Below are 27,724 nucleotides of genomic sequence, written 5' to 3'. Positions count from 1 at the left end.
AACATTTTCCAGTTTTTTCTCCATACAATGGACTTCAGTAGGGATCAAGCGGTTGAAATTGCAGTTTCAGTGCAGCTTCAAAGTGCTCTACACGATCCTAGCTGAGGAATAAGGGTCTTATCTAGTGAAACAATCTGTTATTTTCTAGAAAAAATAAAACTTGCTATACGTTTGATCACAAATGCTTGTCTTTCACTAGCTCTGTGGTGCACGCATGTTAGTTCTTTGTCTCTGTACTCCGATTCAAAAAGGTAGGGTAGGGCTCATTTTCTCCTTCAACTTCAAAATAGTTTGACATTATTGTTTTTACCTTTTGTTTTTGTAAAGGGCGTTTAACTTTATTTGCACGTTCGCTTTTTCGTCCAGCTAGTGCAAGACGAGCTTTTGTAGTTAAAAAGTATATACATTTTTATTTGTTTTAGAAAATGACCAATTGTTTCGCTAGACAAGACCCTTATTCCTTGGCTGGGATCATGTAGAGCCCATTGAAGTCCATTATGTGGAGAAAAATCCTGGAATGCTTTCCTCAAAAACCTTAATTTCTTTTCAGCTGAAGAAAGAAAGGCATGAACATCTTGGATGACATGGATGTGAGTAAATTATCAGGAAATTTTTATTCTGGAAGTGAACTAATCCCATTTGTATTTCTGAAAGCGGTTTCTGAATGTAGAATTTCTGTCATATTTTAGCTTAGATCCCTGTCATGTGACACAGTATTTTTTTATAATTACTGCCTTGAGGTTACAGTTCAATAAAAAGCAATTGACATTCATATCCTCTGTTATGTTACAGCTGGCAGACTATCCTAACTATGGAGTTATTGGACTTTATATAAAGTTATTTGCATTACAACTTCTCATTTGTGCAACATCAAATCTTTGATGGCATTACGTTCATTCAGTCGTTTTTGTGTGTTTGTGTAGATTGGGACAGTGCATCATTGCCGAATGAAGCTCTGTTGGACACAGTGTCCCGCTTTGTACTTGCTGTCCTGCTGAAACACACAGGGCTGCTGGGACAGGCGTGTGGAGAAGGAAGGTATGACATTATATTTGCCATAATTTCAAAGAATGCTACAGTGTGTACTAGATGTCAACCAATGTTATCGGTTTTGCCGATTAATCGGGACCGATAGTTGATTGCGGGAACAATCGTTATCGGTAATCGGCAAAAATCCATGCCGATAGTTTTCCGGGTTGCGTCCATTGCTGGAGCGGCTGAGAAGGGTCTGTTTTCATTATACAGTGCGAGAGCGGCCTCTAGTGGTTTAAATCACTGACAGCATGTGCTATTTGTTAAGACACGTGATGTTGCACGCTGAAACGTCAGACCCGGATTTAAATGTAGCTGACAGAAAATCCTGCCGCGCCACAGAGTGCCATTCACATAGTTTTCCATTAAATTAAATTTTATTCGCCCCGAATCATTGCTAATATACACAATGAATTGTATATTGAGCATTTTCATTGAAATGTTTGTCTTTCTGTGGCTCTAATAAAGTCTGTATGCTTCATTTATAGAGCTATAATATAGATCGCTCTTTCCGTTTGCTCCGTTTTTTAAACACTGAACTTCAAACTTATCTATGCCTCATTGTTCATACTTGAAGTAAACTTGTGTCCATTTGGTGATTAAATAAACTATGAATGCGACACGTCCGGAGTGTGTGTGATACCGGTGAGTTCTCCTAGTCTCAGCGCTGCTCTTTTATTTTGATTAGATTATCATTAAGTGTTCAAGAATAGAAGCAGTTAAAGTGTGAGAGTATACATTGTGCTGGTATAATCGTAATGCTATGGCCTTTGTGTATATATTTAAAGATGTGCATCTTTAAGCATGACTGTTGAAATGAGTCCATTTGTAACATTAAGATTAATGAAAGCTGTGTAAGTATTGTTCCTTATTAGAGTGTAGTAACACTCTTTCAGCATTTACTATTACTATTATTATTATTATTATTATTACTATTATTAATATGGTTCAGTACTGTTTTTTTTTAAATAAAGTGCTATTTTAGTTTTTGTTCAGTATCCATTTGAAAAACTATCGGTTAATTAATCGGTATCGGCCAGTGTGGTCCAACCTAGCTATCGGTATCGGCCAAATCCACTATCGGTTGAACTCTACTGTGGACACTACTAAAGATTTTCTTTCCCATTTCTTCCTACAGATATCAGCCATGTAAACTCTTGGCAGAGGTGTATCGCAGTGTGTATAAGGTGCGGAATCGCCTCTTGGCTTGCAAAAACATGGAGCTCATCCAGACCCGTTCGTCATCACGAGAACGCAGAGTATGACTTTTTTTTAAATTACAAAAGATATTATCAATATAAGTTTTAAACTTTATAGGATTTTTGAAGAAAAATGAAGAATGATAAAATTACAAAAATAAAATTTAAAAATCACTTTTTTTGGGTGAATTATTCCTTTAAGATCCTAGAAAAATCCTAGAATTTTAATGTGGTCAGACTTTTGGGCCTCATTATATGTAAAGCCATTTCTCCTCCTGTGTTCAGATCTCTGATAACGTGGACTCTGTGGAGATGGACCCACAGGAACACTCTTTCACCCGAACTATAGACGAGGAGGCTGAGCTGGAGGAGAGAGACAGAGAGAGAGAGAGAGAAAGAGAAAGAGAAGAGGGTCATCAGGAGCAGGAAGATGATGAGGAGGAAAGAGAGCATGAGGTCATGACTGCAGGAAGTGAGTTCTGACACATTTGTGAAGGGCATGTGTGTGTGCTGATGTTGGCTGATGCTTTGAGTGGCACTGAGCAAAGTTGTCACACACATTCACACACACCTAGTGCATTTTTCATTTTTTCCTTTTTCAGATTCTTCGTTATTACACCTAAAAATTTACATTCTGTAATTATTCTCCGTCGTATCATTCCAAAACCATGAGATATTTAATTAGAATGTTTTTACATGGCTGTCAATCTCCAAAAAAATAAAAAAAATAACAGCATATACTGTAGGTTTGGAATGACATAATAATGACAATATTTTTAATGTATCACTTTATTATTTTAAGGATATATTTAATAATTGGTTTGACATAGTGTGCTTTGCATTGCATTGCATTGCACCACACAATATACACTACCATCCAAAGGTTTGAGGTCAGTAAGGTTCATGCTGTCCTTTGCTCACCAAGGCTACTTTTATTTGATCAAAAAACAGTAAAACACTAATATTGTGAAATATTGTTACAAATTAAAAAAGGGAAAATAATGAATAGAATGTTCAAAGAGCACCATTTATTTGAAATATACATCTTTTGTTTTATTTGTTAATGTAAAAGTGTTTAGTTTAAAGGGGTCATGACATGGGTTTTTTTATTTTATTATTATGGTCCCCTAGGTGCAATTATAGTATTACTATAGTTTAAAAAAAAAAAAAAACTTTTAAAATGTAGTGAATTATGACATTTTCCCACCCTGTTTCTCATCCTTTGATTCAAAAAGTCTATTTTTGGGTTGTTTCCCCTTTAAGAGTTCAGTGTTAACACCCACTGTTATGATTGGCTAATGACAGTGCCTATGGATCAATTATTAACACCCCTAGCCAGAACATTTGCGGATTGAGCGTAACTGTTTAGTAGCGGGTGATGCATTCGAAGTGATGGCTCTTGCAATGATAAAACCTTATATGTTTGAGCACATCTGCGTGGCATTGTAATTTTCCTGTACACAGACCCACTCGTTGACTGAACACTTGTTAGGCGCGCGGCGCGACAACGATACGAAATGAGCGTAGTTGTCTTGTGCTGGAGGCGGTCATATGCAAATGGTTGGAACGTCACTTCGCAACGTGACGTCACTTCTTACCATGGATCTAGAACGAGCTGTATTTAGAGCTTGATTAAATAAATGGCTCGTTTATAATGGGGAGGACGTCTTAAGCTATGAAACTTGCAGGTCGTTTTAATGGTACAAAGACCTCTTATATTCCAAAAGATCAAGGCAAATTTGGTTTCTCATTTCATGACCCCTTTAATGCATCCTTTCTGAATAAAAGTATTGTTTTTTTTTTGTTTTTTTTTTATCGTACTTACTAACTTAGTGTATACTAATAAATACATTTGTTAACCATAGTTATTATACAATGGTCACACATGGCATTGTGTAATATCCAGCCATAAGCACTTTTTAACAACGTCATGCTTCTTGGCTGCTTCCCTAACCTGGCCGCTCTGTGTCTTATGTCTTGGCGGACACAGAAATCTTTCAATGTTTCCTATCAGCACGGGAGGCAGCACGAGGAAGGGACCGAGATCAGACCGGAAGCATAAGCGTACAGGAAGAGCCGGCTCAGCCTGGTCCGGAGCGCAGGAGCAGCACAACCCCTCAGGAGGGTCAGGATCTTTACACCACCACATGCAATGCAGTCATCCACCGCTGTGCCATGCTCCTGCTGGCCGTCAGCACGCCGCTTGCTCAACACATCAGTCAGCAACCCCTGACAGGCGGGGTCAACCAGGACGGAGGCGGGTTTATGACGAGGCGAGTAGCATCATTGTTAAAAAGTACATTTCACTGATTTAACATGTTACATGACTTTAAACTTTTGAATCATAACCCTTATCTTTGAAATCTGAAGGTCTCACTGAACTCATTCACCTTTCCAGTCTGCTCCTAATTTTCTAGATTTCATGTTATGCAGTTGCAAGTTGTGCTGCTCTAATTTTAAAGAACCTTTAAACTGCAATTAAAAGCAGCGGTTACTGTGATGCATGATTTCAATGAATAACAAACATTCTTCATTAGTGGTATTAATTAGTATTAAAGTCACAATTTAATGGCACAGAACCGCTCACAGAACATGTAACTTTTATTTGCTATTTTCATTTTGCGTGTAGGAGTGAGAGTCTGTTGGCAGAGAGTCGGTCCATCCAGACCAGTCCCAACTACAGACTCACAAAATCCAGGAGTGAGTCTGATCTCTCCCAGCCAGAGTCTGATGAGGAGGGATACTCACTGGTGAGATGTTTCACACTGCCTTATCTGCTTTACTAGATTTATAACTATATCAACTGCAGTTATGTAACCTCTCGGTGTGACCTGTTTCAGAATGTGAGGAGGAATGTGGATCTGGATTTAGCTTTCACTCCTAAAAAAAGAGGTAATGGCCCCACCTTTAACACACTTGAGACTGTAGCAATGGGACATACTGTACTACTCTTGTAATCTGTGTATTTACGCCGTCTATCTGTGTGTGGTTTATTTTTTCTATGTGGCTAAATGGGTCCATGAAATAAGATGACAGTGGATTCCTGCTGGCATCTTTATAGCCTCTTCATGCATTGCCAAATTTATTCCCCAAGGCCAGAATGTGCCACAGCAAATTTCTGTTATAAAGTAGTACTCGCATAATACTTCATCATTATTCCAAATCCTTATTCATGTCCAGACCCACACACAACTGTACAGAAAAGGGCAGTTTATGGGAGAACTCAAATACCTGTCTTTCTTGTTCACATGTTCTGTACATCTCACCTGTGAATCAAACACTTTTGTGCTGGAAATCTGTCATCAGAACTGGTGGCCTTTATTATAAAAAGGGGGGTTGAAATAAATATGCAGGAGGATATGTTTGAGAAGTAGATTATAGGGTGCTATTTAAGCTGCTTATGCTTTTACTTTGTTATCTGTATGCAGTGTAAGCAGCTACAAATATTAGAGTTCTTTTTGTATTACAATAAACAGCAAGTGGGATATTCCTCGTTTTAATCTACAGTAGCCTCTGTTTTGGAGGCTTTGTATCAAAATATTTTGATGATTTCAGCTTCTATTATATAGTTTTTAAATCCTTTTCATAGATTTGATGTTATCCAGTGATGTTGAGATTTGAAACTTAAGTAAAACTCCCGTAAAACACACCTAAACCAGCTAATAAAGGTCTTTGAGATGTTGAAAATGACAGGCATGTGTTGGAGCAAACTCTTGAGGAACAAAGTTGTTCAGAACTAGGATTCAGCATCTACTCTATTGCTGTGAGTGTGTTTCTGAGTGAACTCTGGCTTCTTACCAGAATATGGCATTCACAACACTTCCAGCACACTCAGTGTCTAAATTTGCTTCATTGTTTTCATTCATTAGTGGAGTAATGTAGGAAATAGTGAATGAAAACCAAAAATCAAATGTGATTGCTTCGGGTTGGAGCTGATCGGAGCTCTTGAGTCTGACATGAAGTGAGGTTATGCTTTTTGTGACCTGAGTTTATCTGCTTTGGAGCACTTCACATACTCACCTGTCAAACAAACTGTATTAAGCATAAATATACATGGCACACAGATTTACGGTGGAATATGTTTCTAATTATATAATAATTAAAATGATTCAATTATACTTTTCAAAAGATTTGTTTTGTGTTTTCAAGGCTTTCTGTACAGTTCTCCAGACTCCTCTGCTGACTGGTTTGGGGGACTCTCGGCTCGTGAGTGTTTGTACAGCTCTCCACAGTCCTACGAGGAGTCAGACCTAGATCTGAGCAATTCATTCAGGCTCCATGCACTCATCGAGAACATAGTGAACTTCCTCAGTGGAGATGTTGGGAACGCCCCTGCGTTTAAGGAACCAGAAGAAAGTGTGTCAACGAGCCCACAGGCCATTATTATAGCCATGGAGCAGCAGCAGAGCCGAGCAGAGGTAGATTCAGAATTTTTTTCTTCACTTCCACCCACAGACTTTTGTTTGTTTATCTTGTGCTTTTATTTTTGTATTTTGTTTATTCATATAGTTGCGTCTGGAGGCCCTGCACCAGATTGTGGTGTTGATTTCTGGGATGGAGGAGAAAAGCAGTCAGGCAGGCTCTGGAGGTGGAGCTGGACGCCCAGGCCTCAGTTTTCACTCTGCCTCTCTGCTAACATCAGTCAGACTGCAGTTTTTGTCAGGGTGTTTTGGCCTTGGTGCTGTTTGCAATGGGGGGCCAAAGGGGGAGAGTGTCCAACTGCACCATTACCAGGTAATTGTTCCATCTAATCATTAGAGGTACTGAAGAAGATATTTTTTTGTGTGTCATATTGTTCAATTTTGATTTCTTGCACTCATCAGTGGATAATAAGCAACTGATCAAGTTTTTAAATACAGTTGACCTTTTTTAGGTCATGCTGGCTTAATATGTGCTAATTTAGGTAGGAATGTGTACATTAGACCTGATTGAGAAAATAGCTTTAAAGAAACATAAAGTTCATCAGAATGTCTGTAAGCAATTCAGTCTTATTGATTTAGCACATCTTGAACAATCAACTGGGTTCCAAGAACTGAAATGTTATGATAAATCATTTTGAATGTTATTATTCATGATATGCTCTGCATGTCTTTATTTTCCCTTGTAGGATGGAGTCAGAGCAGCCAAGAAAAGTTTGCAGATGGACATTCAGACAGCTGTTCATAAGATTTATCAGCAGCTGTCAGTCACATTAGAGAAAGCCCTGCAAGCTAACAAGCACCACATAGGTAGTGTATTTGAGCACACATTCAATATATTCATTTATGTAGCATATATTATACTGAATATTTTCTCAATGCTGTGTGTATTTACAGAGGCCCAGCAAAGGCTGCTGCTGGTCACGGTCTTCGCTCTAAGTGTGCGATACCAGCCTGTTGATGTATCATTAGCTATCTCCAGCGGTCTCTTAGACGTTCTCTCTCAGCTTTGTGGAACGGAAACCCTGCTTGGACAGACACTGCAACTCCTGCACAAGCCTGCAGGCTCTCAGCTCAGCACTGCTCTCAAAGTGGCCAGCACCAGATTGCTACAGATACTAGCCATCAGCACTGGGTACAACACAGTTCTCTTTGTAACACCTGGTTTTTCATAGCCGGTCTGAACCTCAGATGCTGTATGTTTTAAATGATTTAACTAGTCCATGAAAGTTCTTTAGACCCACTGTATAATTTTGGCACCTTGTTTACATTACCATTCCAGGGTTTGGGGTCAAGATTGTTTTAAAGAAATTAATACTTTTATTCAGAAAGGATGCATTTAAATTAATCAGAAGTGACAGTAAAGACTTTGACAGTGTTACAAAAGATTTCTGTATCAATTAAATGCTGTTCTTTTGAACTTTTTATTCATTAAAGACTCGTTTAAAATATCACAAAACTATTAAACAGCATTTTAATATTTAATATTTTCAAATGGTTTTTGAGCATAAAATCAGCATATGGTTTCTTTGAAGATTCAACTTTGTCATCATCACAGGAATAAATTTCATTTTAAAATATATTAAAACACAAAACAAATAAATCAAGTAAATGCATTCATGGTGAACATAAGAGACTTCTTTTAGAAACAGACTTCTTTTACAAACCCCAAACATTTGAACCGTAGTTTAATTTATCAGTAGCTAATTAGGTTTGTTTGGTCACATTACACTGTTGAAGACAGCTTCATTAACTTTTGCTCTTTCCTATCTTTCCATCAGGACATATGCAGACAGGTTGAGTCCTAAGGTGGTTCAGGCTCTGCTGGATCTTCTGTGCAGTCAGCTGAAGACTCTGCTGGCTCAGGCTGCTGGAAGCACACTCAGTGCAAGTACAGAACTGCAGGAGAAGACTGACGACTGTGCAGACGCTCAGAAAAAAGATTTTCGAGGTAGGACAATTGCAAGTTAACAGCAACATGCTCACTAATTTACTTAATTTTGTGCGTTTTATATATTGCTTTTATTTTTGTGTAGCATTGTTACGTAAGAGACACACAGCAGAGCTGCACCTCGGAGACTTCTTGGTGTTTCTGCGGCGAGTCGTCTCTTCCAAAGCCATCCAGTCCAAGATGGCCTCTCCTAAATGGACTGAAGTCCTTCTCAACATTGCTGCTCAGAAATGCTGTTCAGGTAACACAGCAGCGTCCAAACAAACGTCATCTTGTCTGTGTGCTAGTTGTTATATTAGTTAAATTTGTGTGTTTTTTAGGCATTCCTTTGGTTGGTAATTTGAGAACACGGCTGTTAGCTCTGCATGTTTTGGAAGCTGTGCTTCCCGCCTGTGAGAGCAGCGTGGAGGACCATCAGATGACCCAGGTCTAAATCCACACACCTCTATTGTGCTCTTTTTTTTTTATTTTTATTTTTTTTTATGGAATATCTGTTGCAGAGTTAAGTTAGCTTGTCTTTGTGTGGTAGGTGGTGGAGAGGTTGTTGGCGCTGCTCTCGGACTGTATGTGGGAGGCACCTGTTGCTCAAGCCAAACACACCATCCAGATGAAAGAGAGAGAGCAGGAACTCAAACTACAGGTGAGGGAGATTCAGTCAGTCAGGTGTAAGAGGTTGTAATGCTTTAAAATGTACTCATACTCAACATTAACTTTTCTGAGATGCCATTCAATGCCATCTTGTTGTTTTAGGGTGAATCAGAGGAGGAAGAAGAAAATTTGCCTATCCAGGAAGTAACCTTTGACCCTGAGAAGGCACAGTGCTGTGTGGTGGAAAGCGGACAGGGATTGACGCATGGCAGTGGAGGCAAAGGTTACGGCCTGGCCTCCACTGGCATTTCCTCTGGCTGTTACCAGTGGAAGGTTCTACACACTTTGTTTTACACTAACGTTCAGAAGTTTGGGCGTCAAAACTACACTGTTTGATCAAAACTACAGTAAAAGCAGTAATATTGTGAAACATTTTTACAATCTAAAATAACTTTTCTATTTTAAGTTATTTTAAAATATAATTCCTGTGATGGCAAAGCTATATTTTCCCTCAGAAATCTTTCTAATATGCTGATTTGGTGCATAATATGCTGAGTTCATGTAAGCCATTGTGTCGAGTTGTGTGAGTATGAAAGGGTGTGTTATTTGTTTTCAGTTCTATATCGTGAAGGAGAATCGTGGAAATGAGGGAACGTGTGTGGGTGTGTCACGCTGGCCTGTGCATGATTTCAACCACCGCACAACAGCCGACATGTGGCTCTACCGTGCTTACAGCGGCAACCTCTACCATAACGGAGAGCAGACTCTCACGCTGTCCAGCTACACACAGGGAGACTACATCACCTGTGTGCTGGACATGGAGGCCAGGACTGTGTCCTTTGGCAAGAACGGGGAGGTGCGGTGCAGCCCACTTACAAACACACAAATATTCAGCCATGTTTCCTACTTGCATAGCAATAGCTGAGCTATAATACACATCCTCTTTCATCAACATTCTCTTTTCAACTCTCTTTCATCATATGTGCTTATGTGCTGAACCACGTGGCTCTATGTGGCAGGAACCCAAACTGGCATTTGAGGATGTCGATGCTACAGAGCTCTACCCTTGTGTCATGTTCTACAGCAGCAACCCCGGGGAGAAGGTAAGACACACAAGTGCTGATGTTGATTTAAACTCTGTTGATTTAAACTGTTCAGACTGCATAATCATGTTGGTGGAAGGTCAGTCTGCACTCTGATTGTGTCACCCTAGAGGTGGGCAACATAAGCACAAAATTATATCATGATATTTTTAAAGCTTTTGGGTCAATAACAAAATATGATGCTTTTTTATTTGAATAGTTGCATACATTGCTATGAAACAAATGTACGAATGTGCATAGTTATAAAGCTTAATATTTTACATTTTAATTTAATTTTTATTTTATTATTTTTTTTAAATATAGATTTAATTTGGCTTTTTTTTTTCATTTTGATTAGTTTTTTATTTAAAATATTTAGGTTCAGTTAATTTTTATTTCAGTTTTAGTAATAGTTTTTTTTTTTCAATTAATAATTTTATGGCTTCAGGTTAATTTTTTATTTTTTTTTATACAAAGGTAATTTCATCAAATGTTTATATTTTATTTAATTTCAGCTTTATTTAAATTAACCAACATGTTTTTAATAGTTGGGGTTTGTTAATAATATTTTTTATGAAATTATATAATTTATATTATATAATTCTATAATAAACATTTGATATATATATAGTTTTTGAATGATTCCTTTAAAAAAAAGCAGTTCATAAGAGCCGTGGTTTTTAATCAAAACACTGTTCACACTGGATGTTAGATTTTGCCCGTAAAGCTTAACAGAAACATGTTTTCTTGCCTATATTTTGTCTTATCTAATAGTCACTTCAGACTGTAAAGTTGCATTCAGAACTAAAATATGATGTCTTTTGCTGTGGAAAGTCATGTAGCACTGCCATAACAACGATATCAACAAAAATGCATACTGATTGACAACTTTCTACTTTTCTATATTGTTCTAACCAATATGTTACCCACCCCTACCCTGCAGGTAAAAATCTGTGACATGCAGATGAGGGGCACACCACGTGACCTGTTGCCTGGTGACCCAATTTGCAGCCCTGTGGCCACTGTCCTTGCGGAAGCCACCACCCAGCTGGTCCGGATCTTACACCGCTCGGAGCGCTGGACTCAAACTATCAACCGCAGCATCCTCCAGCGCCTCCAGCAGATCAGAGGCTGCCTGCGAGAAGGAGCTCCTCCAGCAGGGGCCACCAGACTGCGCAAGAGCCGCTCGGCACAGAGCAGAGAGGAGCAGGACGAGAAGGAGGAAGAGCGAGAGGAGGAGAGAGGAAGAAGCGGACGGCACACTTCAGCAGAGCTGTCGGAGACGCACCTGCGGACGCTGTGCCACCAGGTGTGGCCGGTGTTAGCTGTGATAGGGGGAGTAGATGGTGGGTTAAGGATGGGGGGACGGTGTGTGCACAAGCAGACGGGGAGACATGCCACTCTTCTGGGTGTGGTGAAGGAGGGGAGCACATCAGCTAAGGTGCAGTGGGATGAGGCGGAGATTACCATCAGGTGAGAGATGGGTATCTGTTTGAGTGGTTTATATGAATGTGAAATTGAGGCTTTTACCTCGTTCCTGCTCCCCAGGGCTCTCCTTGCTCTCTTTATCCACTTTTCTTCCTCCCTGATCATTTCATTGACTTTTTCCTTTGCATTAGCTCCATGATGTTGCATGTTCCCTGGCCCTCCTCCCTGCTCCCTCACTATCTCTCTCTGTCTCTTTCTCTTTCTGTTTGGTTTGTCACTCCTTTTCATTGACTTCCCCACTTTTTGGTCGCCCAGTGACACGCCATTGTACAACTTGGAGCCAATCGAGCCTCTTCCCTTCGACGTTTCACGTTTCCGTGGACTCACTGCAGCTCTGCTACTGGACCTCACCGCCCTCGCAAGCCTGCAGGACGACGGCTTCAAATCTGTCTCTGGTCGGCGGCACGAGCGGAGACACCGCCACGAACCCCAGGAAGAACGGGAGAACGAGTCACGCATCAAACCGAAAGAGGGGGCGGGTGATCTGCGCGTATCTCACAGCTTGGACGAGGTTCGAGCTCATGCGCCACCTAACTCCCGCTCCGAAAGCGAGCTGGCTGCCTTCACGCAGGATGCCACGCAGCAGACTCAAGCAGAGGGCCGGCGCAGGCTACAGGAAATGGTGGGGACACGCTCACAGGAGGCGGCTGCGCAGATGGAGGTGCATGCGGTGCAGTTGTCGTATCTGTATCTCGGAGCAATGAAGACCCTAAGCGTACTTCTGAGCTGTAGTAAATATGCCGAACTGCTGCTGATCCCCAAAGTCACACCTGACAGTGGCCATAACGCGGATTGCGCCAGCCCTGGGGTGAGCGTGTGTCAGGAGGAGGCGGAGCTGCGATCGGCTCTGCAGTTTTTGATGCGACACATGGTGAAACGGGCAGTGATGAGGTCGCCCATCAAAAGGGCACTTGGGCTGGCAGACCTAGAGCGGGCGCAAACCATGATCTACAAACTGGTGGTCAATAGCCTACTTGAAGAACAGGAAGGCCAGAGTTCCAAGACAGGTATATCAGAAAACATAAAACAAGCCTGGTACACATAAACTGACTGTATCTATACTATACAGTAAAGGTTTTTTAACATCTGACACTTTAGACTGATTTAATGCAACCATTCTGTATAAATGTATTAATAATTTCTTTGAAAAAATCATGACCCCAAACTTTATACTGGTAGTGTATATAGTCTTAGACTGTACAGTGTACATTTTGCTGTCCCTAGCAGGAGGAGAATATAATTTATTTAAACCATTTTTAAAAATGATTGGGGTCTATATGTAATGTAAATTCACCTCATTTGAATGAAGATTCATTCAACATTATTAGAAATTTTTGGTCCAATGGGTCAAGAATTTTTGGTTTAGACCAGGAATTTTCATATTGGTACATCTGTGTGTGTTTTTAGTGGACACGGAGTGTGAGGAGTTAGAGGGAGACCAACAGTTTCAAACTCCGGTCACCACCTCCCCATCAGCCTCCAGCAGCACCTCCTTTATGAGCTCCTCACTGGAGGACACCACCACAGCCACCACACCCGTTACCACAGCCACCACACCTGTCACAGACGCCGAGACGGCACCGGCTTCTGAATCACCTGGAGTAATGCCACTCAGCCTGCTCAGGTACACACACACACACACTTTGTCTCTTTGAGAGTGTGTGAACAATTAATCTTTCAATCTGTGTCATGATTGATCTGCATGTGCATGTCTGAGCAGGCAGATGTTCTCCAGCTACCCGACGACCACCCTTCTGCCAGCACGTAGAGCTCAGACCCCTCCTGTGTCATCACTGCCCACCTCGCCGTCAGACGAGCACGGCCGGAGACAGAGCCTCACGTCACCTGAGTCCCAGCCTGCCAGGACCACCAGCAGGACAGGTACAAACGCATAAAATGTTTGGTTCTTAATTAATAAAATGTGGTCCAAGAGTCTGATAACACATAAGAAATATACTAAAATGTATTCTTTAAATTTTACACTTGATAAATAGCACAGGAAAATAATAAAGTAAAATTAAAAAAGTAAAATAATATAAAAGATTCAATATTTCACTCAAATTATGATGATATCATGTGTAATGGGAAAAAAGAATTAATTAGAAAGGCTGTCTTTCAGACCTGTGTACATGACTTTATATCCATTTATACATAGGCCTGTATTAAACAGCTGACTGTGTTTGTTTATTTTCTCAGCATTATCAGACCCCAGCAGTCGTCTCTCCACATCTCCACCTCCTCCTGCCATCGCAGTTCCGCTGTTGGAAATGGGTTTCTCACTCAGGCAGATCATGAAAGCTTTGGAAGCAACAGGTAGACACACATTCACTCTCATAGAAATGTTTTGTCTTAATTCAGAATTTCTGCTTTTTTCCACGTTATCATTTCAGATATTCAGAGTATGTTCTGTGTTGGTCTGTAGGTGCACGTGGTGAGGCAGATGCTCAGAACATCACTGTGCTTGCGATGTGGATGATCGATCACCCAGGCACGGCAGACTCTGATGAGGCTTCAGACCCCTTCTCTGGTGCGGCAGGAGGGGGTAAGAGCACAGAGAGGAGCTTCCTGCGCTCACCGGGTGACATCCCCAACGCTGATGCTGCAGAGATGGAGGAGGGATTCAGTGAGAGGTATAATACCTACAGAATGTATGGCATGACATATTGTATTGTTGCATGAGTGTAAGAAAACAGTGTGTAGCTTAATTTTTGTTGACCATTCATCATTCTGTTACTTCTCTCTCCCTCTAGTCCTGAAGGTCTTGATCAAGATTTGGGCTCTTCCTCTGCCGGCCCTACGCCCAGAGGACGCTCTGCAGCCAGCAGGAAACACCGCTTTGACCTGGCTGCACGCACTTTACTAGCTCGTGCAGGTAAACTCTAGGCATCTCCAAAGTTACCTTTTCTAAATCAACTAGTCAGTGGTTAATCTGAACAACTAGTCAATTAATCGCTTTCAATGAAGTCCTGTATAGCAATGTTTTTAGGTTCATCTGACCCTAAGCAGCATCTATTTATCGAAGAATCCTTAAAAGAAAATGTATCGGTTCGCACAAAAATATTTAGCTATTTTCAAAAATATATATATTTCTTTAGCATCAAATAAATGCATATTTGAATGATTTCTGAAGGATCATGTGACACTGAAGACTTAAATTATTAAATTGTAATAATGTTTCACAATATTACAGTTTTTAGTTTTATGTGGTCTTGGTGAGCATAAGAGACTTCTTTCAAGACCTTAAAAAAATTATTACCTACCCCAAACTTTTGAAGTGTAGATCAAGGTTAGGCAGCTTTGGTTTTGGAGGGCCACTTTCCGGTGGAGTTTAGTTCCATCCCTATAAACACACATTCCTGTACTTTATCAAGCAATGCTAAAGACATACGTTAGTTTTTCAGGTGTGCTTGATGGAGGTAAAGTCTGCAGGACAAGACTGGAGTTTCCTATCCCTGGTATAGACAGACAGACAGTTTATATATTTTTAATTTTAGAATGAGGGAAAAAAGTAAAAACTAGCTAAACTTGTCAACTACACTGACTGGTTGGTCAGCAAGTCGGCCATCACAACCTGTACACAGACAAACCAATTCAATTTTTAAGAATCCAAAAAAAAAAAAAAAAAACTCCACACTAACACTGTGTTTTGTTGTGTAGCTGGACTGTACCGCTCAGTGCAGGCACATCGAACTCAAGCCCGTCGAGAAGGTTCTGGACTGCAGCAGGAGCCTGGGCCTCTCGGGGCGCTGTATGACTTCAATTTGGATGAAGAGTTGGAGCTCGAATTGGATCAGGAAGCCATGGAGGCCATGTTCACCCAGGAGCTTGCATCCGATTCCGACATTCTGGGAATGTGGATCCCGGAGGTACTGGACTGGCCAACATGGGTGTGTGTGACAGCAGCCTGGGGCTGCCGCTGCTTTACTACTCACCTTTAACCCCTGCACGGCTGTACACACACCTACACATTTGTTCAAGAACACAAATATTGTACTTGCATATTGTTTGCTCACTCGTGTCCTCAATATTGGACACAGACAAACTTCTGCTAAAGCACAGCAGCTCCCTCACTCTCACTAACACTGGTGCATGTTTTGCCGGCACAGCACAGAAGCAGCAAATGCATTCTGGGATGCTTCAGCCCTGATCCATGTTCCATTGGCTTTCATTAATTTCAAATCTTCACATATACACAACTTGCTCTCCCATCTGACCGCAGTTGTGTGGTTTTGTCTTGTTTGCTTTTGTGTTAGCATGTGTGTGAGTCAGAGGACCGTGATGAGGTGGTCGTGTGTGAGCTGTGCGGGGTCAGCGTGTCCAGTTTCAACCAACACATGAAGAAGAGTCACCCGGGATGCGGTCGCAGTGCCAATCGCCAGGGTTACCGCAGCAATGGCTCTTATGTGGACGGTTGGTTTGGAGGAGAGTGTGGAAGTGGAAATCCCTATTATCTGCTCTGTGGCAGCTGCAGAGAGAAATACCTTAACATGAAGAGCAAGATCAAAGGTCCACTGCCTGAGAGGTGAGATTGAGAGTTTGCATGCATGCGTTGACATAGCCGAATTCACTTCAATCTGACATTTTTCACCGATCTCTGTTTTTCAGGTATAAAGGTCAAGCACCAGACCTGCTTGGAAAGCAAGACAGTGTGTATGAAGGTACTAAAAGTGTCCACATGCAAAATATACCTATAAAAAACAAAATGCAGCAAATATTAAAAACACCGAAAATGCATGTAAAGTTTGTTAGAATTATTAACAACCACTCCAGACTGTGTGATTTGATCAGTGTGTCTAAATAAAAAAAAATTTCCTGCAGAAGACTGGGACATGTTGGATGTAGACGATGCAGAGCGTCTGACGGGTGAGGAGGAGTTTGAGTTGCTCTCTGCTCCACTGGGTCTTAGTGAACGCAGACCCGTCCCAGAGGCAGTCCATTTTCCAGACACTGACCCTCTCGGAGCTTCTGTTGCCATGGTCACTGCAACCAACAGCATGGAGGAGACTCTCTTGCAGATAGGTACAATAATAACACCAATGTGATGGTGAGACTCTGCCACTGTAGTGGTTCAGAGTATGCATCATGGTTTAAAATGCCTGTAATTTCACAGATATCGTCTAGGATTTGTATATGTATGTGTATTTCTATGCATGAGTAATGAATGTTCCGTCTATAGGTTGCCAGAGCTCAGTGGATAAGAGCTCATCAGGTCGCTTGTCTTTGGGGGAGCAGGCGGCAGGTCTGCAGATGTCTGCTGATCGCCTGGTGGCTCTGAGAAGAGTCACTGCCGCCGCACAAGTCCTGTTAGCCAGAACAATGGTCATGAGAGCACTGTCCCTGCTGTCAGTTAGGTTAGTGTGTTTATTGATGTGTCTGTTTATGACTCATATTTCTCATATTGTCTGATGTGACTCATATTTCTGCTCTTCAGTGGCTCTAGTTGCAGTCTAGCAGCAGGACTGGAGTCTCTGGGCTTGACAGACATTAGGACTCTGGTGCGTCTGATGTGTTTGGCTGCTGCAGGTAGAGCTGGACTTTCCACAGGCCTTACATTAGGCCCTGGATCCTCTGAGCGCCCACGAGGGGCTAGCAAGCCCACCAAACCCATCTCTTGTTTGGCATACCTCAGTACCGCCGTTGGCTGTCTGGCATCGAACAGCCCCACCGCTGCCAAACTCCTGGTCCAGCTGTGCACTCAGGTAAACAGATGTTCTCATGAATAGCGAATAAACAGAGAGACAAGAAAAAGCGTTACATCTTTTCATGTCTCACCCTGCCTCACTTTTCCTCTAGAATCTGATATCAGCTGCCACCGGGATGAACCTGACCACAGTAGATGATCCAATACAGAGGAAGTTCTTGCCCAGTTTCCTGAGGGGAGTGGCCGAAGAAAACAAGCTGGTGACATCACCCAATTTTGTGGTGACCCAGGCGCTGGTAGCTCTGCTTGCCGATAAAGGTGCCAGGCTTCGACACGGCTACGACAAGGCTGAACTGGAAAAAAGAGGTTAGTTAACATCTAGCCAGCTGCTTATTTACTCACATTATTTACTTATTTTTTGTCGTCTTTTGTTATTATTTTGTTTTGTTCAGTTAAATCTCATAAATCTGATTTGATGTGTTTGTTTTGGCAGCAGAGGGGTTGTTAGATGAAGCTTTGTTGTGTTGCAGCCTGAAAACCACCGCCTTTGCCACCAATCACAGCCATTTTAATTTAATATTTTTTTCTCATTGTGTGTGTTTGTGTGTGTTTGTGTACCCATCTGTGGGCACGTGTGTATGTTTATCTCGCTTGTGGCCTGGCTTTGTTCTGCTCGGTTGTCACAGGGTTAATGTCGCCTCTCTATGCCCACCACTTCTGTGCCCCTCTTGCTGTAGGCCCATTGGAGCTGGCAAATGCGCTGGCGGCGTGCTGCCTCTCGTCTCGGCTCTCGTCGCAGCACCGCCAATGGGCCGCTCAGCAGCTGGTGCGCACACTGGCGGCTCACGACCGAGACAACCAGAGCCGCCCGCAGACCTTCGCTGACGTGGCAGGAGACCTGCGGAAGTGGTCCACTTTCAGACTCGAGGCCCACCAGAGCAGAGTAGGATTCCCCCAGCGGCGTGTGTTTGCGACTTTTAAACAGCACTGGAATAGTTTCTGAATCATTTGGTCTCTTGTAGGTTATCACATGTGGGTGGTGTAGTAAAAAAGGCTTTCTGGCAACTAGCGGGAATGATGGGACGGTCCGCATTTGGAATGTGACCAAAAACCTGTACACCCTGCAGCAGACATGTGTCTTTAATAAAGGGTGAGTTCCTCTCTTTGTCCTAATTAGGCCTGTTTTTCACCCACTGAAATGTGAGGTTTATGATCTTTTTTGTCTGTCTTCAGAGATGACACTTCGGAGGAGTGTATGGGTAACCTGGGGTCTCCAGGTGATCCAAACTTGGCTCCAATGGCTTGGAGTGTCAGTGGGAAGTACTTGGCTGCTGCCATGGAAAAAATAGTGAACATTTGGCAAGTCAATGGTGAGTCGCTCACCATCACCATATACACTACCGTTCAAAAGTTTGGCAGACATTACTCTACATTACATTAGTCTTCAGTGTCACATGATCCTTCAGAAATCACTCTCATATGCTGAATTGGTACTCAAGAAACATTTATTATTATGAACGTTTCAAGATTCTTTGATGAACGGAAAGTTTGAAAGAACAGCTTTTATTTGTCACTTAATATTCAGTAATATCATCGATCAAGGCACTGACATGATCAAATGTGAATAAAACTAAATTGAGCTGAGTAATTCCATAATTGTCTCTGCTTTATAGCTGAATTGTTTTTTTTTTTTCATAATTCATGAATTTTGCAACATCGACACTAATTGAACTGCAAATTGAATCAACACTGAACTGATTTGAGCTGAATAATGATACAACTGTCTTCAGTAGAGCTGCTTATAGCTTGAATTGAACTTGTTTCATGATGAATGAACGTTACACAGTTATTGAACTGACTGGAGCTGAATAATGACACTATTGTCTTGCTACAGCTGCTGCTTTATAGCAGAATTTGTCTCCTTTTTGCATCGTTGATTCTTTTACTTGTTTAATACTATGAAGCAGCTATAAATAAATTTAGCTTTAAATTAAGCTTTAAATAAATATAATCAGTTTTTTTTCATAATGTACATTTTAATGTTGTAATGCCTTATTTCACTTGTAGCAGTTGAAACAACTGATAGTAGTTCTCAGTATGTTTAATTTTAGACAAAATGAAATACATTATATATATTTTAATACCATTTATTTTTCAGCCATAACATGCTTATTGGCTTATAAATAGCAGACAGAATTTGAATATTGGCACATCCTTAATGTTGTGTTTTTGCACACAAGGTGGGAAGGCCTCGTTGGACCTGCAGCCTCACTGGGTGTCATCGTTAGCTTGGCCAGAAGAGGAGGCAGGGTCTCTGTGGAGCGGGGAGCCTCGAGAGCTCCTGTTGGTGGGTCGCATGGATGGGACACTGGGACTTCTCGAGGTTCTTGATGATTCTGATTTGCAGAGAACTGAACTCCAGCACTGCTTCAGAAAAGATGGTACTAACAGTTTTTATGAAATCATAAACCGTAAAGACTACTTTAGGAAACATTTACATGTATGTATCATTGTTTGTTGCTCTTTTCTACAGTGGCTGTGATGCAAATTGCATGGTACAGTGAGGATCGTCCCTTTGCAGTTGGATACGCTGATGGAAGGCTTCTAATTGGCTCTAAGGAGCCTTCAGAGAATGGATCTGTGGTGGTTATTGATGCCCACAAGGTTAGAGTCATCATGATCATAAGCCTAAGCATAACATACTTTCACGCATTCTTGTCTGTAATATTTCATGTGTGAAGAAGTAATTTAACATGCCTTCACCGACAGTTGAATCGTTGTTCTCTCTTTGTGTGCTTTGACTCTAGGAAAGCATCAGTTCGTTGCGCTGGGCTCCTGGTGGGCAAGTGTTACTAAGCTGTGCTAAAGAGGAGATTGTGCGTTTATGGACAGGGTCAGAGACAGGTTTGGGTCAAAGCTGGACATGTCTGCAAAGTATCACCCATCCTGCTGTTGTCAATGCTGTGGCCTGGTGCAGCCTGCCTGGTCAGGAACCTAAACCTCTCAACATGTTTGCCACGTACGTCCAGACACAGTGTACTCTAATACATGAGAGAACTAAATCCAGTTCTGCTATATTTAATTACACTACTGTTCAAAAGTGGGGGTGGAGAGATTTTTGCCGATAAAGTTTTTGAAAGAAGTCTCTTATGTTTACCAAGGCTGTATTTATTTGATCACAAATACAGTAATATTGTGAAATTTTATTGTCATTTAAAACAACTGTTTTTTATTTTAAAATTTAATTTATTCTTGTGTTGGCAAAGCTGAATTTTCAGTTTCACTTGATCCTTCAGAAATCATTCTAATATGCTGATTTGGTGCTTAAGAAACTTTTCTTATAATCAATGTTGCTGTTTAATATTTTTGTGGAAACCATGCTACCTGTTTAATGATTATTTGATAAATAATGAGGTCAAAAGAATGGCATTTATTTCAAATATAAATGTTTTGTTAACTCTTTAATTTTAATCCATCTTTGCTGAATAGAAGTATTTATTTATTCATTTTTAAATCTTACTGACCCCAAAAATTTGAACAGTAGTTCAAATACTGTTAATAAATTTATGGTTTTCTTTTAAAATTATGCAAAATGTTACTGCCTGGTGTACAAGTGCTACGTTTTTTCAGTTTAACAGCAAATAATCATTCTTTAAATTTTTATGATTAATGTTACTGTTATTGATTTATTTTTGGTGAATTTGTTTCACTGCAAAGCACAGGAAATTCATTTTTTTAGGCCTTTTTCAAGTCACAAGGGTGTAATTGTATTTTTTTTTTTCACCTTTTACTCATAAAGTGTGCATTGTCAAATATGTCCTTAACCTAAAATAAGAATATGATCATAAAAAACATTGAGGGATTAAAACTCTTTCTCACAGATGTTGTCAGAACGGTCTGGTAACTGTATGGAAGGTACCTCAGGACCCTTCGTCATACTCAGAGTCCAGCACTGCCTGCCCTGATGCCTGGTGGGAATCAGAATTCAAATCCAAACTGATGGTAACATGAGCAATTAAAAACCTTTGAATGCTTTGCTGTCTGTGCTTTTTTATCAGTTAGTATTTGTTTGTGTGTGTTATGTGACTTCCCTGGTCTCTGTCCAGCTGGACCCCCAGCGCTGTGAAGGAGCAGTGTGTGTGTTCCAGCTGCAGGGTCACATGACTCCTGTGAGGACAGTAGCGTTCAGTCCAGATGGGCTTGCTCTTGTGTCTGGAGGAGTGGGCGGACTTTTGAACATCTGGTCTTTGCGGGTCAGTGTCTACCATGGACACACACTTCACAAATGCATACAGGCTAACTTACAGTCCTAACAAACAAACTCCAAAGGATTCACTGTAGTGTTTTCATGATGTTTGAGCGTATGTTTATATGTGTAGGATGGATCCGTGCTGCAGACGGTAGTTGCTGGATCTGGAGCAATTCACAGCACAGTCTGGATCCCTGACGTAGGTGTAGCTGTTTGCTCCAATCGCTCAAAGGTAAAAGAATCCTGAATGTTTAAATTCAATTGATTTTCATTTGTTTTGATGAGTTTTTTTTTTTTATCAAAAAAATAAATAAAAAATGTAATAAACAAAGCAGTTATGGTTAAATAACACATATATTCAAATATAAATAAAATAGATAAGTAAAATGTCTTTAAAAAAAAACTATTGTTCCTAATATTAGCATCCGATTCAAACATTAAAGGAAAAAAGTAGAAGGAAAAAAAAAAAGGGGCAGTTACTCTGTATTCAGTTTTTTTGCTGGATACATTAACATGCATATAAGTTATTTTCTTAAAGTTAAAATGTTTCGATTGGTGCCCATTTCTGTTGAAGATATTCAGAAAAGATGTTACTTAATAAGAAATGTATTTGTTCTGCAGGATGTGCTGGTCGTTAATAGCTCATCAGAGTCCATGTCAACCAATCATGTGCTAGCAACTTGCCGCACGGCACTAAAAAAGCAGGGCGTTGTGGGACTGAACATGGCTCCGTGCATGAGAGCCTTCCTGGAGAGACTTCCCATCATGCTTCAGGAGCAATATGCGTATGAGAAGGTACACACAGCTACTAATTTTGATATAATTTTAGCAAATACTGTTCATGTAAAAATGCAAAAAATAGGGACATTGTTGAGGTGATTTCCTGTTGTTTATTTGTGTGTTTCAGCCTCATGTGGTGTGCGGAGAGCAGCTCGTCCACAGTCCTTACATGCAGTGTCTGTCGTCTCTAGCGGTGGGTCTGCAGCTGGATACTCTGCTGTGTCACCCTCCTGTCCCGCCTCACCTGGCCCACTGCCCACCTGAGCCTGGCTCCTCCTCCACCCCCTCCCCCGTCTCCTGGGCCAACAGTGAGTGGGCGTGGCTTCACTGCTTCTCCACCACTGTCAAAACAGCCGAAGCCCTCGCACGCGGGCACACCTTTCCCGAGTCTTTCATCGTCCCCGACCTGGAGCCCGTGGCCAAAGACAAACTGGCACTGCTTATGGTGAGAGAAAGAACACACAAATGTCCTGCAGTGAGACTGACATATTAAATGATTTAATTGTGAAAAACTGAGCTGTTCATGATGATCACAGCCTTTTTAAAAATCGCACACAGGACAACAGCAAGTGGGTGTCTGGGTTGGATGAGCAGATCATGTCATGGGCCACTTCCAGACCAGAAGTAAAACATTCATATATATTTTATTTAAATAATAAATATTATATAACAAGAGATATTTAAAGGTTTTAAATGTATGTTTTTAAGGACTGGCACCTTGGCGGGAAGTGTGATGTGTTTTTATGGGGTGCTGGCAGGCATGGGCAGCTCGCCGAGGCTGGGCGAAACATTCTGGTGCCAACTCTGGCTCCCTCTTTTTCTCAAGCCCAACAGGTATAAACAAACACACAAAACATTGTTTTTGTTTTTTTTAACAAATTAATTTTATTTATTCATTTTTGTTTCGTCAGGTTGTTTGTGGGCAGAACTGCACATTCGTGATCCAGGCTAACGGAACCGTGTCTGCATGTGGCGAGGGCAGTTACGGCCGCCTTGGACAAGGAAATTCAGACGATCTGCACGTCCTCACTGTCATATCTGCTCTGCAAGGCATGCTGAAATCACACACAAACTCGGAATGACTTTCATTATATATGTTACAATACCCTGAAAGTGTTAACAGCAAGTGTGATGTGTGTTTGTGCAGGCTTCGTGGTGACCCAGCTAGTAACGTCCTGTGGGTCTGATGGCCATTCGATGGCTCTAACTGAGAGCGGCGAGGTGTTCAGCTGGGGAGATGGAGATTACGGAAAACTGGGCCATGGTAACAGTGACAGACAGCGCAGGCCGCGGCAGATAGAAGCGCTGCAGGGAGAGGAGGTGGTCCAGGTCAGAAAAACTTCTCAAATTCTCCACACTCCTAAACTCCCCCAGATGCCTCTCCAGTTCTCCTCTTCTTCTTTTTCCTGTGAGGTGTATATGATGAAGTTTGTGTAAATTCATCAGAATATGTGTTTGTGTTCAGATGTCATGTGGATTTAAACACTCAGCGGTGGTGACTGCAGACGGAAAGCTCTTCTCCTTTGGTAATGGAGATTATGGCAGACTGGGACTTGGAAACACCTCTAACAAAAAGTTACCAGAGAGAGTCAGTGCACTGGAGGGCCACCAGGTTGGGCAGGTAACACATTCTTCATACAGTGCTGTTCAAAAGTTTTTTTTTTTTTTTTTTTTTAATTTTTTAATTATATTATTTTATTTTATATATTTAACATTATATTAAATGTTTTAAGAATAAATGAATGAAGGCATTTATTTATCCTCTTATTCTTATATAAATAAATATTGTATATTTCCATGTTTAAATTCGATTTTGAATCCCAGATTCTCATTGTGGACTTTTGAATAGCCTCTGAACACAATTTTATCTGATGTTTATGGTATCATGGTTGTGTGTAGGTTGCATGTGGGCTGAATCACACTTTGGCAGTATCAGCTGATGGGATGACCGTCTGGGCGTTTGGAGATGGAGACTATGGTAAACTGGGAGGGAAACTCTACAGCCAAATCTTCCCCACAGGTACAACTACTGACACGTTAATGTGACAACAGCATCACAAGCATATACAATTAAACATTACATGTCATAAACAAAACTCTTGGCCTTCGCTAAATTAAGTCTGTGGGTTTATTTTATAGAGTGGATGTTTTGTGTGGAATTGGAATAAAGAAGGTGGCATGTGGCACACAGTTCTCTGTTGCTCTAACCAAAGATGGAAACGTGTACACGTTTGGGCAGGGTAAGCCATCCGCACACATACTTGTCTCAGGGAGAAGCTTCACACAAATATAAACTGTTTTATGAATGTTCAAGCAAGTCCACTGTTTTTATTTAATTGTTTTTGCTATAATGTGACAGATCGATTGATTGGTCTGCCAGAGGGTCGAGCACGAAATCATAACCGGCCTCAGCAAGTCCCTGCTTTAATGGCCGTGTTTATAGAGGATGTGGCTGTTGGGGCCGAGCACACACTTGCTCTCTCATCAACTGGAGATGTTTATGCCTGGGGGAGCAACTCAGAGGGACAGGTGTGTGATTATTGGGAGGAGGGGGTTAACAAATTCCCATTTTCCATTGGTTTTATGTAATATCTGAACAATAGCATGAAAATTGATCAGTTTGTGTTTTTGTACATTTTTTATTAGCTGGGCTTGGGCCACACCAACCATGTCAGAGAGCCGACCCTCATCAGTGCTTTACAAGGCAAAAACATCCAGCAGATATCTGCAGGCCGCTGCCACAGTGCAGCATGGACTGCACCGCCTGTACCGCCACGTGCTCCAGGTACAGACACATACACACTGGCTCACATTTATTATTATTAATATTATTATTATTAGCATATAATTATTATTTAGTATTATTGTATATTAGGTATAGAATTTTTTTTATTGTTTTCAAGTTGGGAGTGGAATGAGGACATCAAAAACAAAAACAAAAACCTATGCACTAAAATGTGAAGGGGTCCGTGTACTTTTGCGTCCATTCGTTATTGTAGAACAGTTATTGTATTTTTAAATGCTATGCTGAAAACCTTAAACTCTTAAGATCAATCGTTATCGGGAAACGCAGCCCTGGCTGTTGGTGACAGGACTTGCATGTGGAACAGGGCAGACCACGCACTCGCACAAATGCGACCATGTCAAATTTGAACTCACACATTCTCAAAAAATTGTGAAAAATTGTAAAAGTCTATATGCGGATGTTTGCAGCATGCAGCTGTCACTGGTCCAACAGCATAATGAAAAACTAAATTTATTCAAATTCTGAATGAATTAGCTCAGAAAGCACTCTCGGTGCTCCCTATAATAATTATTGAGCTGTCATTCATTTCAGTTTATTGCAGTCTCACAAAAATTTGTAATAATCAGTGAGGCTCGACCATAGGAGGGGTTTAGAGAGACTGAACTGCTTCGAACAAATCGTTTGAGAATCGTTGGAAAATGAGGTGATATTAAATGCATATTTTGAGAAAACAAAAGGGTTGTTTGACCTTGCATGCATGTAAACCTATTGTAGAAGACTCCCAAAACAATACTAGGAACCTTAGAAATAGCATAATAGGGGCACGTTAAAGCTGCAGTAGGTAACTTTTGTAAAAATGTATTTTTTAAATATTTGTTAAACCTGTCATTATGTCCTGACAGTAGAATATGAGACAGATAATCTGTGAAAAAATTAAGCTCCTCTGGCCCCTCCCAGTGGTCCTATTGCCATTTGCAGAAATACACCGCTCCCGGTAAGAAACAACCAATCAGAGCTGCGGTCCATAACTTTTTTTTTTTTTTGTTCAAAATTTACAAAATGTATATAATAAGCGAGATGAATCATTTTCCAAACCGTGTTTTTAGTCTGTCCTGAATCACTAGGGTACACCTATAATAAGTGTTTATATTTTGACTATTTTAGATTGCTTCGGGGGTACCGCGGCGGAGTAACCCAGTACCTTTGTGATTCTTCATAGACATAAACAGAGAGAAGTAGCTCCGGCTACAATGTTCTTATGCAAGACGCAAGCAGTTCTGTTTATTAACCGCTAGAGCATTAAAAGTTACCGACTGCAGCTTTAAGATCATAAAAATATCGAAGCTCAAAGTTTTCATAAAGCAGTTATGGTAGCCACACCAGTAGCTTACTTTTCAATATTGTAGTATATTAGTTGATCATTTTATCAGCATCATTATTAATTTTTTTTTTTTGTTTTTTTTTTTGCACTAATTCCTTATTTTTAACACATTTCAAAGCTTGTAGCTGTGATGATCAGTTGTTGAGGGGGAGTGTTTGTGTGTTCAGGTTCATCAGTGCCTCTGCAGCTGGGCTTGCCCCTGTGTGTGCCTCCTCAGTACAGTGCCCTGAGAGAGGTCAGTATGGAGGCTCTGAGAGCCCGACTGCGCCTGCTCTACCACTTCTCTGACCTCATGTACTCCTCATGGAGACTGCTGAACCTCAGCCCCAACAACCAGGTATACACTCACTTAAACACTCACAAACATCTCATGTTTGCATCATATTGTCTCTTTACTCTGAGGCTGTTGGGGAAAAAAAACCTCCATGAACACTGTCCTGTTCAATCATGAATCCTTTGTGTTTCAGAGCTGCACGTCACGCTATAATGCAGGTACATGGGGTATAGTCCAGGGTCAGCTGAGGCCCCTGCTGGCCCCTAGAGTTTACACACTGCCCATGGTGCGCTCTATCGGGAAGACCATGGTGCAGGGGAAGAACTACGGCCCACAGATCACAGTCAAAAGAATCTCTACACGGTCAGTCATGCTCAAGAGTTGCAGCCAGAACACTGGAGACATTCTCTGCCTCATTTGCATTCGAGGTAGAACATAAGAACTTCTTAAATGATTTTTTTTTTTTTTGTCCTGTTTTCTCAGAGGAAGGAAGTGTAAGCCCATATTTGTGCAGATCGCCAGGCAGGTTGTGAAACTAAACGCATCTGATCTAAGGCTGCCGTCACGAGCCTGGAAAGTCAAGCTTGTGGGAGAGGGGGCAGATGATGCCGGAGGGGTGTTTGACGACACAATCACAGAGATGTGCCAGGTAGGGCGATACTGACGGAAATGTGTATATGATCCCATTATGGCTCAGCCTTATGAAAAATGACAAGAGCATTAAATCTGTGTAGGAGCTGGAGACAGGAGTGGTGGATCTTCTCATCCCTTCTCCCAACGCCGCAGCAGAGGTGGGCTACAACCGAGACAGGTGAGTGCCGACAGACAATTGTCTGAATATTGTATTCCACTAAACTACTAAACTGATCAGGTTTTCTTGATCTTTGTGTGTCTT

The 27,724-nt window shown here is 41.2% G+C and overlaps 1 protein-coding gene across 1 annotated transcript in view; it reads left to right on the top strand.

Annotated features, from left to right (window-relative positions):
* Positions 1-27,724, top strand: part of LOC109092676 (probable E3 ubiquitin-protein ligase HERC1) — a 44,426-nt gene that overhangs the window by 14,410 nt on the left and 2,292 nt on the right. The window contains 56 exon segments of the mRNA XM_042760000.1: positions 924-1,038; positions 2,171-2,291; positions 2,517-2,703; positions 4,222-4,504; positions 4,861-4,981; positions 5,072-5,123; positions 6,381-6,649; positions 6,741-6,965; positions 7,339-7,459; positions 7,547-7,784; positions 8,431-8,600; positions 8,686-8,841; positions 8,921-9,027; positions 9,130-9,240; positions 9,351-9,521; positions 9,805-10,044; positions 10,208-10,291; positions 11,214-11,743; positions 11,990-12,765; positions 13,166-13,382; positions 13,479-13,639; positions 13,955-14,071; positions 14,181-14,388; positions 14,509-14,630; positions 15,416-15,645; positions 16,012-16,280; positions 16,364-16,416; positions 16,577-16,777; positions 16,935-17,109; positions 17,190-17,457; positions 17,552-17,765; positions 18,137-18,342; positions 18,422-18,549; positions 18,633-18,769; positions 19,640-19,840; positions 19,933-20,063; positions 20,207-20,418; positions 21,281-21,401; positions 21,506-21,652; positions 21,779-21,880; positions 22,270-22,443; positions 22,556-22,873; positions 22,987-23,052; positions 23,137-23,262; positions 23,340-23,478; positions 23,576-23,757; positions 23,894-24,049; positions 24,328-24,416; positions 24,418-24,448; positions 24,548-24,668; positions 24,788-24,957; positions 25,075-25,213; positions 26,723-26,892; positions 27,023-27,192; positions 27,313-27,478; positions 27,564-27,640. Coding sequence (XP_042615934.1) covers positions 924-1,038; positions 2,171-2,291; positions 2,517-2,703; positions 4,222-4,504; positions 4,861-4,981; positions 5,072-5,123; positions 6,381-6,649; positions 6,741-6,965; positions 7,339-7,459; positions 7,547-7,784; positions 8,431-8,600; positions 8,686-8,841; positions 8,921-9,027; positions 9,130-9,240; positions 9,351-9,521; positions 9,805-10,044; positions 10,208-10,291; positions 11,214-11,743; positions 11,990-12,765; positions 13,166-13,382; positions 13,479-13,639; positions 13,955-14,071; positions 14,181-14,388; positions 14,509-14,630; positions 15,416-15,645; positions 16,012-16,280; positions 16,364-16,416; positions 16,577-16,777; positions 16,935-17,109; positions 17,190-17,457; positions 17,552-17,765; positions 18,137-18,342; positions 18,422-18,549; positions 18,633-18,769; positions 19,640-19,840; positions 19,933-20,063; positions 20,207-20,418; positions 21,281-21,401; positions 21,506-21,652; positions 21,779-21,880; positions 22,270-22,443; positions 22,556-22,873; positions 22,987-23,052; positions 23,137-23,262; positions 23,340-23,478; positions 23,576-23,757; positions 23,894-24,049; positions 24,328-24,416; positions 24,418-24,448; positions 24,548-24,668; positions 24,788-24,957; positions 25,075-25,213; positions 26,723-26,892; positions 27,023-27,192; positions 27,313-27,478; positions 27,564-27,640 — 9,991 coding nt within the window.

Source organism: Cyprinus carpio, chromosome A7 (assembly GCF_018340385.1).
Source record: "Cyprinus carpio isolate SPL01 chromosome A7, ASM1834038v1, whole genome shotgun sequence".
NCBI lineage: Eukaryota > Metazoa > Chordata > Actinopteri > Cypriniformes > Cyprinidae > Cyprinus > Cyprinus carpio.
This window is presented reverse-complemented; position numbering and strand designations above follow the sequence as displayed.